Source organism: Vigna angularis, chromosome 7, assembly GCF_016808095.1.
Source record: "Vigna angularis cultivar LongXiaoDou No.4 chromosome 7, ASM1680809v1, whole genome shotgun sequence".
Lineage (NCBI taxonomy): Eukaryota > Viridiplantae > Streptophyta > Magnoliopsida > Fabales > Fabaceae > Vigna > Vigna angularis.
The window spans coordinates 10,828,642-10,843,994 of NC_068976.1; the positions used below are offsets into that span (position 1 = coordinate 10,828,642).

The 15,353-nt window shown below is 39.1% G+C and overlaps 1 protein-coding gene across 8 annotated transcripts in view; it reads right to left on the reverse strand.

Annotated features, from left to right (window-relative positions):
* The window catches only part of LOC108319300 (kinesin-like protein KIN-7O), a 49,183-nt gene that overhangs the window by 25,105 nt on the left and 8,725 nt on the right, over positions 1–15,353 (reverse strand). For 6 of the 8 annotated variants that reach the window (XR_001831291.2, XM_017550386.2, XM_017550390.2 and 3 more), the window contains exons 8-18: positions 11,059–11,204; positions 10,877–10,979; positions 10,496–10,576; positions 10,117–10,185; positions 9,939–9,998; positions 9,699–9,860; positions 7,867–7,923; positions 5,962–6,201; positions 5,812–5,880; positions 5,544–5,726; positions 6–110 (exon numbers count right to left, since the gene is read on the reverse strand). Coding sequence is in view for 7 of the 8 variants with exons in the window: in XM_017550386.2 (XP_017405875.1) it covers positions 6–110; positions 5,544–5,726; positions 5,812–5,880; positions 5,962–6,201; positions 7,867–7,923; positions 9,699–9,860; positions 9,939–9,998; positions 10,117–10,185; positions 10,496–10,576; positions 10,877–10,979; positions 11,059–11,204 (1,275 nt within the window). In the remaining variant the exon portion in view is untranslated. The remainder of the gene's footprint in view (positions 1–5; positions 111–5,543; positions 5,727–5,811; positions 5,881–5,961; positions 6,202–7,866; positions 7,924–9,698; positions 9,861–9,938; positions 9,999–10,116; positions 10,186–10,495; positions 10,577–10,876; positions 10,980–11,058; positions 11,205–15,353) is intronic. The other 2 variants (XM_052880310.1, XM_017550387.2) reach the window with 2 other exon arrangements.

Genomic DNA, 15,353 nt, shown 5'->3' on the forward strand with positions numbered 1-15,353 from the left:
ATTACCTCTTTGCATTTCTCCCTACCACATATATTCTGCTCTGCAACCAGATCAACAACATTATCCAAGCTTTGTTGGCTTGATAAGTTTTCCATTTCCAAAACCTTAATCTTCAATATGCAAGTTAAAAATATAAGACACAGATAGAAATAAAAACATGTGTGTATATACATTCTAATGCAGCATAAAGTAGAAAAATGGTTATAGAAATATTTTAATCATGTGAGTGTATAACTACTTTCATCAGACATAGTTATTTAGTTACAGCCATCATTATATGATGTATTCACTTGGAGTAGTTTGTTACAGCTGTCACTGTCAGGTTGTTATAATTGATCCGGTCAATTAGATGAGCTTATGTAGTCTATATATAGCTTCTGCAATCAGGAGCTCGAAACTAGAACAAATCTCAGAAAAATAAATACAAATTTCCTCTCCCAAATGTTTGTTTTTGTTGAAATATGTTGTATTGTATAATTGTACTTTTAGTTTTGGGCTTTTATGGGCTGGTCTATTTGCTCCTTATATAGGACATGTTGGTGTAATAGAAACTAGACACAATGGAATAATATTTTTATCACTACATTTTCTCTCCCAAATTTAACATGGTATCAGAGCAGGTTAGGGTTTGCAGTTAGCCACTCACTGCCCGCCGTCGTCCACCGTCGCCGCCTTTTCTCCGGCGAAGTTAAGGGTTCGATGCGCCTCGAAGAGCGCGACCCATCCCTGGTGGTCGCCGCCTCATCCTCCTCTCGACGCACCGTCACGCGTCGTTTCTGTGTGATCTCTCTCGGGCGCGTGGGCTTCACGTGCCGCCTCTCCCGTGTCGGATCTTCACCGTGCCACTGCCGGTCGTTTCGCCTCCGTCTCCTGAGTGTACTGTGGTCTCTGATATGCTGTTCCGTTGAGGGTTGCTCCGTTTAGGGTTTCTTCCCACAATCCTTTTTTCCCTCTTTTCTTGTTTGGCTTTATAATGGCTGGTCTTGGAACACCGTCTCTCTCTGCTACTCCAACCATTACTTCCGCAAAACTCAATTGGAAAAACTATCTATCTTGGTCTTCTTCTGTGGAGTCATGGTTTCTTGGTCAAGGACACCATGACCATCTTGAACAAGATGTTTCCACCGTTCCTGAAGAAGAGAAATCTCAATGGCAGAAACTTGATTTTCAACTATGTGCCGTCCTATGGCAATCTGTTGAACCAGAAGTCTTAGAAATTTTGAGATCCTACAAAACGTGCTCCTCCTTTTGGAGAAAAGCTCAAGATATCTTTGCTAATGATGTACAACGCCTCTTTGATGCAACTCAAAGAGTGACTTCCCTCAAACAAAACAATCATGATATGGTTACTTACATAGGAACGGCCCGCGCTGCTGCAGAAGAATTGTAAGAATTTCTTTGTTGCTGATTCTTTAGAAGGCCTAAACAAGAAGCTTGATAATTTTTACATGGTCTTAATTTTAAGAGGTCTACATTCAGATTTTGGTCATGTTCGTGATCAAATGTTAGCTGGTGATCAAGTTCCATCAATGGACAGCTTAGTTACTCGACTTCTTCGGGTACCTTCATTAGTTAAAGACGAAAGTTCAATTGGTGGTATTGAAACATCAGCTATGGTAGCACCACAAGGAAGAGGAGGAGGCAGAGGCAACCGAGGAGGACGTGGTGGCCGTGGTATGCCTCCTCAGTGCACATATTGTAAGAGGATAAGCCATACTCGAGAGAAATGTTATGCCTTACATGGATATCCAGACAAGGTCGTTCATGTTTCGAAATCTGATGAACCCAAATTTCAAATGAAGAATATCAAGAATTTTTGAAGTATAAGTCTGGAAAATCTTCAAATCCTGACCAATCCTCTTCCATGTCCAATGTGTCAACTGCTGGTATATCTCAATCTGTGGAAGGTCACAATCCATGGATCCTTGACTCAGGTGCCTCTGACCATATTTCTGTGTGCTATTTCTTCATTTTCTTCCATGTCCTCTCAGAAAATCCCTCATTTCATTACTATTGCCAATGGATCCAAAGTTGCATCTCAGGGAATTGGCAGAGTTTCCTTATCTCCTTCACTAAATTTAAATTATGTTTTGTATATTCCTCATTGTCCTTACAATTTAATCTCCTTGAGCCAATTGACTCGTTCCTTAAATTGTTCTGTAACCTTTACTGCTAATTCCTTTGTTATACAGGAACATGGTACGGGTCGCCTGATTGGAGAAGGACATGAGTCTCGAGGACTTTATTTTTTGAAACATAGCTCTCCACTTTCCTGTTTTACCACTTCATCCCCAAAACTTTTGCATGATCGGTTGGGCCATCCAAGTTTATCCAAGTTGAAGGTGATGGTTCCAAGTCTCAAGAACATTCAAGTCTTAGATTGTGAGTCGTGTCAATTAGGAAAACATGTTAGATCTTCTCATCCTAAAAAGTCTGAGACACTATGTAATTCTCCTTTCTCAACTATTCACTCTGATATTTGGGGACCAAGTCGTGTTACTTCTTTTGGTTTTAACTATTTTGTAACCTTCATCAATGAATTCTCTCGATGTACTTGGGTTTATTTAATGAAAGAGAGATCTGAACTTTTGTCCATATTTGTGTCCTTTATTAATGAAATCAAGAACCAATTTTGGAAGACAATTAAAATCCTTCATAGTGATAATGCTAAGGAATATTTTTCTTCAGCATTTTCTTCATTTTTATCTTCCCAAGGAATTTTACATCAGTCAACATGTCCTCACACTCCACAACAAAATGGTATTGCAGAGGGGAAGAATAGACATCTCATTGAAACTGCACGCTCCTTGATGTTGAATACTAATATTCCTGTGCATCACTGGGGAGATGCAGTCCTCACTGCCTGTTTTCAAATCAATAGGATGTCGTCTTCCTCTCTTGAGAATAAAGTTCCTCATTCTGTCATTTTTCCAAATGACGCCCTATATCATATCCCCCCACGTGTATTTGGGTGTACATGTTTTGTCCATAATGTTTCTCCAGGTCTTGATAAGCTATCCGCCAAGGCTATTAAGTGTGTCTTCTTGGGATATTCTCGTCTTCAGAAAGGGTATAAATGTTATTCTCCCTCCACCAAGAGATATTATATGTCTGCTGATGTCACATTCTTTGAGGATACACCGTTTTTCTTGTCCTCTGTGGAGGATCGTTCATCTGTTCAACAAATGTTTCCTCTACCATCGTGTGATCCCTTGGTTATTCCTGCATCTATACCTCAAACTCAAAATGTGAATGACATTGTTCCTCCACCTCTTCTCACATATCAGCGTCGGAGACAATCTCAAGCTCAGAACAATAAAGATCCTCTAGACTCATCTCCTCCTCCATCAGCTCACCAGACCATGGATCCTTCATCCTCCTCGTCTTCTACTGACTCAGATGATAATTTGCCCATTGCCCTTCGGAAAGGTATTCGTTCTACTCGTAATCCATATCCTGTTTATAATTTTTTGAGTTATCATCGTTTGTCTTCTACCTATTTCTCTTTTGTTTCCTCCTTATCCTCCCTTAAGACTCCTAATAATATTTATGAGGCACTTGATCATCCTGGATGGCGTCAAGCCATGGTTGATGAAATGCAGGCCCTTGACCACAATGGTACTTGGGACCTTGTTCCTCTTCCTCCTGATAAGAAGCCTGTTGGCTGCCGATGGGTTTATGCTATTAAGGTTGGTCCTACTGGTGAAATTGATCGTCTAAAAGCTCGTCTAGTAGCTAAGGGATATACTCAAGTTTATGGCATTGATTATTGTGATACCTTTTCTCCTGTGACTAAAACCAGTACCGTTCGTATTTTACTTGCTATGGCTGCCATTCGTCATTGGCCACTTTACCAGTTGGACATTAAAAATGCCTTTCTTCATGGTGATCTAAAAGAGGAGATATACATGGAGCAACCTCCTGGGTTTGTTGCTCAGGGGGAGTCTGGGTTAGTTTGTAAATTACGTCGTTCCCTCTATGGCTTGAAACAATCACCTCGTGCTTGGTTTGGTAAATTTAGTCGGGTTGTGCAAAATTTTGGGTTGAAACGATGTGAGGCGGATCACTCAGTGTTTTATGGTCATTTTTCTCCTGACAAATGTGTTTATCTCATGGTGTATGTTGATGATATTGTTATTACAGTGAATGACAACACTAAAATTACTCAATTAAAGAATCATTTGTTCAACCACTTTCAGACTAAAGATCTGGGTCGTCTAAAATACTTCCTTGGTATTGAAGTGGCACAGTCAAAAGAAGGTGTCATCATTTCACAAAGGAAATATGCTCTTGAGATTTTAGAGGAAACATGTTTGACAAATTGCAAGCCTATTGATAGTCCTATGGACTCAAATCAAAAGCTAATGAGAGATCAAGGTGAACCTTTCTCAGATCCAGAGAGATATAGAAGGCTGGTTGGAAAACTCATATATCTTACAATAACAAGACCTGATCTTTCTTATCCAGTGGGAGTTGTGAGTCAATTTATGCAGAATCCACATGTTGACCATTGGAATGCAGTGATTCGAATTCTCAGATACATAAAAGGAAATCCAGGACAGGGATTGTTGTATGAGGACAAGGGAAGCACTCAGATTGAAGGATATTGTGATGCAGATTGGGCTGGTTCTCCAATTGATCGAAGATCTACTACAGGATATTGTGTTCTACTTGGAGGGAACCTTATATCTTGGAAAAGTAAGAAACAAAGTGTTGTTGCTAGATCTAGTGCTGAAGCTGAATACCGATCTATGGCTTTGACTACATGCGAACTTGTGTGGATCAAACAACTTCTCCAAGAGTTGAAATTTTGTGGAAATGAGTCGTTGAAACTGTACTGTGACAACCAAGCAGCCCTTCATATTGCCTCCAATCCAATATTTCATGAGAGAACAAAACATATAGAAATTGATTGTCATTTTATTAGAGAGAAGTTGTTGACTAAGGAACTTGTTACTGAGTTTGTCAATTCTAATGAACAACTCGGAGACATTATGACCAAATCTCTAAGGGGGCCTAGGATTCAATTTATATGTTCCAAGCTTGGTGCATATGATCTATATGCTCCAGCTTGAGGGGGAGTGTTGAAATATATTGTATTGTATAATTGTACTTTTAGTTTTAAGCTTTTATGTGCTGGTCTATTTGCTCTTTATATAGGACATTTTGGTGTAATAGAAACTAGACACAATGGAATAATATTTTTATCACTACATTTTCTCTCCCAAATTTAACAGTTTTCAATAATCATAATCCCTCTGATTCTTTTTAAGTGTAAGGGTCTTTTGGAGAAACCAATAATTGTAATAACTTTTCTTGATTTTAACTAAATAGAAGAGATTTTCTATTTTACCCTTTTTCATTTTTACATTGCAATAAATGCATGTGTAAATTAATTAAATATTAACTGAAGAGTAAGTGTACAACTGACAAAAAGAGTAACTAATATTGTCTTGATCTTTGAAAAGGATGGTTAAACAAAAACAAAAGAGAGAGGAAATTGTTGATAAAAAGAGATGTGAAAAAGGGAAAGAAAACAAAACCTGCTCTTGAAGTCTCTTGATAACAAGAATAGCATCTGATTCTCTAAAATTCGCATTTTTCTCAACAATCAAGCAACCATTATGGGCATAATTTACAGACTCAACAGATTCCTTAGAATGGAAAGAATTTGAATCAATTAGCTGTTTTCTCAATGATTCAAGCTGTATATCACTTATAGTTCTCTGCAATAAGAAACACGTGGGCATTATATATCTAATCTAGCAAACTCTGAATCTGGAAGTGAATCAAGAATTAACAGGGGGAAACCTCAGTTTCAAATTTTAGAAACAAACTCTCATATTCTGCTTGCAATTCTAGAAATTTGTTGTCCTCCTGCTATATTTGCTTGATATTAGAATACAAATTACTAAAATTTCAAGAAGTGAAAATAGCAATGAGACATCTAATATAACAAACCATTGGCAAGCTTTTCTTCCGTGGTGCCTTTTTCCTGTTTGTTACATGCAATAAAGCACAAGGGTTTGGGAGATTACAATCCTTGTTAGCATCATCTTTATTATTGTCCTTTTGCTTAAAGGGCTCATCCACATAAACATCTTCATTTACAAGTTCCTCAAAAGGAAGAAGTGGTCCCATGTCTCGATTTGGTCTCACAGGTTTAACCGTAGAAGCACTAGGTTGGATGATAGGGTATACCTACCACATAAAATAAATGAATCAGGATTCCAAAAATAAGATACGAGCAACAAGACAACTATCACAGTCCAAAATAAATGCTATAATATATATGCATAGATAATGTTAGTAATAATTTCTAAAGTTTAGAAGAAAATCATTTTTCTCTCTTATTAAGTCTCATTACATATATATGATATATATATATATATATATATATATATATATAAATTAAAAGTCCCATATCGACTAGAAATAAGACCAAGTATATAAATGGGTGCAAACCTCACCTTACAAGCTGGTTTTGTGAAGTTGAATTAGGCATAAAGTCAACTTCTTAACATGGTATCGGAGTCATTAGTAGAACCTATCCTAGCAATATTTGTTGTTTGTTGGGTATATTGTTTCACCCACTATATACCTCGACACGTGAGCGGGTGTGTTGAAAGTCCCTCATCGACTAAAGATAAGACCAAGGTTTTGTGGGGTTGAGTTAGATTTAAAGTCTACTTCTTAACAATATATATATATATATATATAAATATATATAATTGGATAAATTTGGAAATAAGCACTGCCTATTCAAGGAAACAAATCCCTAAGATTGTGGGATTGATATGCTAGTAATAAAACCATGAACAGCATATATACAGAATTAAAAACAGGAATCAAATCTGAAACTTCCTTCAAGCTGGTGCACAAGTGTTCTTCATTCCCAGCTCAAATATAATTCTCTCAAAGTTATTGTTGTTCAGCCCCTTGGTAAGTATGTCTACAAGCTTTCCTTGAGTAGAAACATATGGAGTGCTGATCAAGCCATATATTTGTAGGTGTTTTAATGGTAATAGCACGATAGACCCAACAAACTTTTCTAAAATAGGCTCAAGTATGTCTACAAGCTTTCCTTGAGTAGAAACATATGGAGTGCTGATCAAGCCATATATTTGTAGGTGTTTTAGTGGTAATAGCACGATAGACCCAACAAACTTTTCTAAAATAGGCTCAAATACCATATGAGAAAGTCTAATTCAACTACACACAAACCAACTCTCAAGGTAAAGTTTACACTTATATATTATAGTTGGGTTATATCTCTAGTCAATTTCGATCTCCAATAGTAACTAATTCTAGGAGACAAGGGAAATAAGGAAGGTAAACACAAAGGATAATGTATGATAAAATATTTTCTTATATTACACACAAACCTAAAAAAGATAAAATAAAAATTAAAGTTAAAGCTCATTTAGCTTGTGTTTCAATGTAGTATCAATACACTGGTGATAGTGGCCAAAGGTAGACAAAATAAAGAACATGCTAAAAAACCTGAAAGATCCATAACAATAAACTACATCCCCACAGTGTCAAAATAGCAGCTATAGGCCAACTCTGTTTTGCTCCATGAATGTATTGCAGTCTTGTTAATGTAGGTTAAGTATAGATAATTCAGATATTGATTGGACCAGAACAACTAGTAAACCATCTGCCTACAAAATGCATCTTAGCACTTCTAAATTTATATCCGTTGCTACAGCTTAAGATTGTAGCATAGAAGTTATTAAATTTTGCCTCAATAAAGGATGGAAGTTATACAATTAATTTAATCAGCAAGAGACATAGATTCATATCACAATTCATAAAAATAAGACCCATCAAAACAAACAATCTATCAAGAAGGTGAAATGTTACATTTCCTGGATGCTCCTGTGAAAGTTTTCCTATACACCATGTATCCCGCCTCTTGTCCTGCAGTGCATGCATGAAAACGTAATCACTAAATGGTAGAGAGCAAAGGAGGAGACAAGGACAAAAACATCATGTAAAAGCACAATAGTTTCACAGGTTGACATTAAGAAAAAGTAAATATGTTTACATGTGCAGCAATTGCATGAAGAGAAATGGAAATAACAGAATTAAAGATGAGATTAGGAAAATCAGTTTCTGGAGCAAAGTTTCATTACCTACAATGCTTGCATAAGCGATATTGGTGATTATTGCTTTAGAAGCAGGTTGTTAGTTCTTATAGCATCCTCTTTAATTGTGATTAGTATTTTACATTTGGAAGAAATAAGCGGCATCCAGGTTTAAGCAGAGACATTTATCAATTATCGAGTGCATATTATTGACTTCAAGTTGTGTACTGCTATTATTGACTAATTCATTGTGGGACTTAACATTCTCCTTGTCACTGTTCTATAACTCCAGACTCAAGTGTTACAAAACCCGAAATTTCTTTGAGAACAGTATTTGGAGTATTTCCTTACCAAACATCAAACAAAGGGCTCATTTTTAAATCAAGGACCTACTTGAAGGCAATAGAGTTAACCCAAGATACAGAAGAAAAATCAAAACAATCAGTAGTTACAACTTTCAGCCTAAACTTTGGCAACAAAGCAATGATGGAAAGAATCTGAAATGTAGTAGCTACAAATGATTCAGTCTCTGCAGCCCTTAGGAATTAGTTAATAATAGTTATGTATTACAAGTTTGTGATAGTAGGAAACTGTATGTGACAGCTATTTGTAGAAAATAACTAGCAGTTCACTCAATTAATAAGACAAGGCTACACTAAAAGGCAAGCAAATCATACCTTACTTAAGAGTTTCCTCTAAAGGGAAAGGTGCTGCACTAACCAGTCTAGTTTGAAACACCATCCACATTATGATGAAGGTTGCTCGCTCAAAATACCCCCATGGCTGTAGACCAACAAATACCCCCATGAATCCAAATGTAAAACTTTGGGGAGAAGGAAGTGTTCCCATTGATATTGGAATATACCAAAGGTTAGTTGGTAAACTAATTTACTAGTCTTGTACCTAGGCTGACATTGCTTTTCAAAATGTTAAGTCGGTTAATGCACTCTCCTTGTGAAGAAAAACCTTGAGGCAGATTCAGGAAAAAGTTTTCTTTAGAAAGAAACAGTAACTTGGCTAGAAAGCCGTTGCTAGAAACCAAGTTTAGAGCAATGGTCCAAGGAATTTGTGAAGGACTAGAGTGGATCTCTCGCTGAAGTTGCACTATGAAAGCGAGGGTACAATAAGCACAGCCAATAATCCCATCGAGCATGTAAAACAAATCACATTGAGATTGATCACCACCACTTTATAAAAGAGAATTTGGATGCTGGAATTATCTGCTTGCCATTCATGCCTTCCAATATACAGCTGACATCTTTGACCAATAGCAAGACTTGTGTTTTAGAGCTTGATAAGCAAGTTGGGCATGATAGATATCAGTGCATCAACTTAAAGGGGTAGGAATTAAAGGTAAGCAGTGTGCTTTGCTCTACGCATCAAGGATTTTATTTATTCTATTTAAAATATATAAGATATTCATTATTACTTGTTTTATTTTGTTTCCTTTATTAGTTGATGAATGAAGGAATACACTTTAATGTAATATTTCTATATAGGCGGTAATTTTACTACATATATTTGTAGAATGTATCCAAAACATAGTAAAATTAGCTTTAATGACCTGGAAAAAAAATTAAAAAGAAAACATGGCATGCTTAATAATACCCTTTTAATATGCTCACGACTTTCATCCCTATTTGAAAATAGAACCATTGAACTCAAATTTTCAATTTTCTTGGCTTGTTCCTTTACTCTTTTTTCCCATTCAGCTTGAGCTTTCTTTTCCTCCTCTAGTTCCAAAGCTATGCGTTCCCTTTCCAGTTCAGTCTGACAAGATAAACATTGTAAGATGCAGAATACACAAAAAAAAGATTTATAATTAACCCAAAAGAAAAATCCATAAACCTGTAATAAAGTATTTCGAAGGCTCAGAATCTCCTTTTCCAAATGCTCTGAATGAGAACCCTAAAAAAAAGACCAAAGCATAACTATGCCAACATTTCAGGAATTAATTTTTTTGCCTACTTTCTCTCAAACAATATGCTCATCAAATATAAAATAGCAACTGTAAAATTTGACCCACCATCAATTTGGAGCGAAGATCTTCAATCTCTTTCTTTTGGCGCTTTAATAAAGCAGCATCGGTCAAAATCTGTGAACAAAAACAGAGTGAGAAAATTACTCTGAGAGATGCACATCAATGCAGAACCAAATCATACAAAATAAGACAGAAGGCAGAACTGCACTGCTAAAGTAAATTGTAAGAGCATCTATGTATTAATAATGGAACCAGACTGCAAGAGAAGATGCAATGAAAATATACTTGCTATGAAGAATAACTTTATTAGACAAGAGAAAGTAACAGAGAAAACAACTTTGAAATTGCAAGCAATACAAAAAATAAAAAGAAAAAAATCAAAATAAAATAGCCCTAAAAACAAGGGAAATGGATTAGACGAAACCTCATTCACTTGAGCACAATTTGTGACACGCAATGCTCTACTTGCGAATTGAAGGCTGCTTTTAGTTTCATCTGTATGTATCTGTCATATAACAAATGTAATAAAACAACTAAATTGAAAGAATATTAAAGGATAATTTTATGCTCCTTCATAAAATATGAAATGTGATCATAGGGTGTGCATAGAAACAATACAGGATATTGATCTGTCTGACAAGTGATAGCTAGGAAACTTAATTCTTAGATTAAATGGATATTAATCAAGTGATACACAAAACACCTCGCAATATTGTATCTCCAAACAATTATTTCATTGTAAAACGTCGTAGCCGTTAAACTCACAGATATTTTATTTAAGAGTGTCAACACAGGAATACCTTACCTGCGCAAGCGTGATATTACATATTATAGCCGTTTTAGCATTTCCTCCTAGAGAAGGTTGCAAAATTCGAGTCAGCTTACTATCTCGATATGGAACATGACCCCTGCATAAGATATTATATTTTCTTCTTTCCTCATTCAAAAATTTAAATAAAAAAGCTAAATATAATCATTTAAACTTACCCTTGACTTTCAGCACCTTCACTCAACTTTTTAATCACGGTTCCCAAAGTCATCAAGCTTTTGTTTATGTGAGAGCCTTCTTTTAGTCGAACACCTTCAGCACCAGTTTTTGCAGCACGCTCTGACCCAGCAAGATCCACTAAATTCTAGAAATAAGAAGATAACTATTACTGATAGGTTTCTGACCAAGAAACCCAAACCAATACTACAAAAGCACTAACAGAACACTGTATAACCTCTCGTTTTATTATTCACAGAAAGAATACAAGGATAGGGCCACTATGAGAGCTTAACCTCCCCCTACAGGAATAACATTTCCTGTACAGATTACTAACAGTCTAAAAGTCCCCCCCACAACTAACACGCCTATCTATTTATACAAACTCATTCCCGCCTTTCCTAACTGTTGACAGTTAGGCTAACTAACTCTTCCTTCTCCTTTCATATACTCTCAATCTCCTATCATTACCCTCCGCCTCCTAAACAACCTTGTCCTCAAGGTTGAACTCAGGATATTGGTCCTGGATAGTTGCCCTGTCTTCCCACGTAACGCCTTCTCTGCCCCCTTCTCCCTGCTGAACTTGTCTATTATCCAGGACCCTTACTGGCCAAAAAGTCGGTCCCTCTGCCTGTAGCTCTGCTGGCAATTCCCTTTCTACTCGTTGGTCCCCCACTGCTTTCTTTAATTGGGATACGTGAAACACCGAATGTATCCTTATTGATTCTGGCAGCTTGAGTCTATAAGCCACGTTCCCCACCTGCTGCAACACTTGGAACGGTCCAAAGTAACGGGCTGAGAGTTTTGGGTGCAGTCGAACTGGCATGGAAGATTGTCTATGTGGCCTAATCTTCAGATACACCCAGTCATCCACCTTAATATCCACCTCCCTCCTCCTTTTGTTCGCCTGTTGTGTCATTAAGTCCTGGGACCGGTTCAAATGGAACTTCAACTGTTTAAGGGCCTCATCTCGTGTCATAAGGTCTTGGGCCACTGCTTCTACAGGTGTCTCTCCCGGAACAAACCTGCTGAAAGATGGAGGTGCTCTGCCATACACTGTTTCGAAAGGTGTACACCGTGCTGCCCCTTGGTAACTGGTATTGTACCAGTACTCAGCCCAAGGCAGCATTGCATGCTAGCTTTTAGGTTGCTCTGAACAAAAGCATCGCAAATACCCTTCCACAATTCGATTTACTACCTCCGTTTGTCCATCCGTTTCAGGTTGATAAGCGGTGCTCATCTTGAGCTGGGTTCCCTACATCTAAAATAACTCTTTCCAGAAAATACTTAGGAACAAAGGGTCTCTATCACTTACAATCGAGACTAGGATCCCATGCAGCCTTATGATTTCCTTGGTAAACACCTCTGCCACCGTTTTAGCCTAATAAGGGTGTTTGAGCGCCATGAAATGGGTGTACTTACTTAGCCTATCTACCACCACTAAGATTGCATCGTGTCCCTGCGACTTTGGTAGTTTCACTATGAAGTCCAAGCTTATCTCTTCCCACACTGCTTGGGGTATCGGCATGGGTTGTAATAGTCCTTGGGGGACGCAGCCATGTACTTGTGCTGCTGACACACCACACACCCTGCAACGAACTTCATCACTGTCTTCTTCATACCCACCCAATACAAAGATTGAGCTATCCTTCTATACGTGCGATACACCCCCAAATGGCCTCCCATTTTGGTCACATGAAATTCAGCTAACAATTTGGGAATCCACGCAGAACTAGCCGATATCACCATCCTCCCCTTGTAATGCAGCCTATCATTCTCCAAGGTGTAAGCTAGATGACAATTTGGATCCCTTTTTATATCAGCTATCAATTTTTTAACGTTTCATCCTCCTCTACCTCCCTCAGAACTTCTTGAAAGCCATGCCAAAATGGCCTGGATATTGCCTGCAGCTCCATTCCCTCCATTCCTCTTTCTTCTCTTCTCGATAAAGCATCAGCCCCTGTTGGTGCTTCCCGTTTTATAGACTATTTCAAAATCATATCCCATAAGCTTTGCCAGCCAATTTTGCTGGCTTTGAGTAGTTATCCGCTGCTCTATTAAGTACTTCAAACTTCGCTGGTCAGTGTGCACAACAAATTTCCTCCCTACCAAGTATGGCCTCCAATGCTGGATAGCCATAACCAAGGCCATCAACTCCTTTTCGTATATGGATTTATTCAAAGACCCTTCGGACAGCGCTTTACTAAAGTAGGCAATAGGTTTTTTATTCTGAGTCAACACTGCCCCTACCCCTCCTCCTGAGGCGTCGCATTCTATATGAAATGCCTGATTAAAGTCAGGCAATGTTAATACTGGAGCAGAGGTTACAGCCGCTTTTCAATTTAGCCATGGTTGTTCGTGCTTGTTCAGACCACCCAAACTGACCCTTCTTTAATAATTCAATCAGTGGTTTTGCCAATTTCCCATACCCAACCACGAAACGTCGATAGTACCCTGTCAAGCCTAGGAAACCTCGCAGGGCTTTCAGGTTTTTTGGCTCTTCCCACTCCAAAACCGCCTTTGTTTTATCACTATCCATTTTGACGCCTCCTTCTGAAATCTAGTGGCCTAGATAACGAATCCTCTGCTTCCCAAATTCGCATTTCTTTTGGTTGGTCACCCAACTATGCTACTCCAACAACTGTAACACCAGCTTAAGTTGTTCCAAGTGGTCCTTCCAGGTGGGGCTGTAAACGAGGATATCATCGAAGAAGACTAGCACACACTTCCGGAGATATTGCTGCAACAAGTTGTTCATCGTGCTTCGGAACGCGGCTGGCGCATTTGTGAGACCAAATGGCATCACAAGGAATTCAAAATTCAAAATGGCCCTGATGCATTCGGAAAGCGGTCTTGGGAACATCTTCTTCGCCCATCCGGATCTGGTGGTACCCAGCTTTTAGATCGATCTTGGAGAAGTATTTGGTCCCCTTTAATTCATCCAGCAGTTCTTCTATCACGGGTATTGGGAATTTATCAGGGACGATGGCTCGGTTCAGAGCTGGTAATCCACACTTAAACGCCAGCTGTCGTCCTTCTTTTTCACTAAGATAACCGGACTGGAAAAAGGGCTCGTGCTTGGCTTGATAATCCCCCCTTTCAACATGTGTGCCACCTGCCTTTCAATCTCTCCCTTCATAAGGTGGGGATACCTGTATGGACGCACATTAATGGGATCCACTCCTTCTTTGAGTTGAATTTGGTGATCCTTCTCACGAGGTGGGGGTAAGCCTTTCAGCTCTTGAAATACCCGATAGTGCGCCTGTAGCACCGCTTCTAAATTTGCTTTCTGCGCTTCGGTCAAATCACCGTCCCACTCACCGTTCCCCTCTTTCTCCACTAGGCCCAAATCCCAAACCAACACCCATGACTCAGCATCTCCCAATTTTAATAAAGTTTTTGGTTCTACCAGCTGTCGAGACAAAGCTGGATCACCCTTTATCATGACCTTCTTACAGTCCCGGTTATATACCATGGTCATCTCTCCCCAATTTATCATCATTTCCCCCAACTTTGCTAGCCATGCCACACCCAAAATGACGTCGACACCCCCCAATTCGAACACATAGAACTCTTCCTCTACGGTGGCTTCTTCCAAGCTTACTCTAATCTTCTCACAACGCCCCCTGGTCATTCTCTTGTGCCCATCTCCTAGACTCACCGGATACGGTGGTGTGTCTATTATGGGTAACTTCAATTCCTCTATTATCACCCGGCTGATGTAGTTGTGGCTTGTGCCACTATCAATGAGTACTACCACTCTCCTTTCCCCGATCTTCCCTGTCAGCTTCATGGTTTTTGGTGACGTCAGCCCTTCGACAGAGCAGGCTGACAACTCTAGCGGTTTCTCCTCCTGATCGGCTCCTTCTTCACTCACGTCTCCCTCCTCATCCTCCGCTAAAAGCAACACCCGCAAGCTTCTCTCAAAGCAACGATGGCCTGGGGCAAACGGCCCCCTACATCGAAAACACCTACCTTCCTCCTTCCTCTTAAAGGAATCCTGGGTAAGGAAGATTTCTCACCATTCTTCCTCGATTCTCGTTTCCCATGGAGGTACTCGCCCTCGTGTTCGTGCTCGCCGCCGCACCTCCCTCTCTCCTCGACGACCTCGTACTCTCTGTTCCCCTGTATTGATTCATTGGGGGTCTACTAATTTTTGATCGCATCACTACTCCTGCTGATCGCGACCCCAATGAGTTACTCTTGAACCCACTATCGTTACCTCCCTTCGCTCATATCATCGCGTCTTCCACGTCGCGATTGATTCGCATCGCTGCCATCAATTCCTGGGGATCTT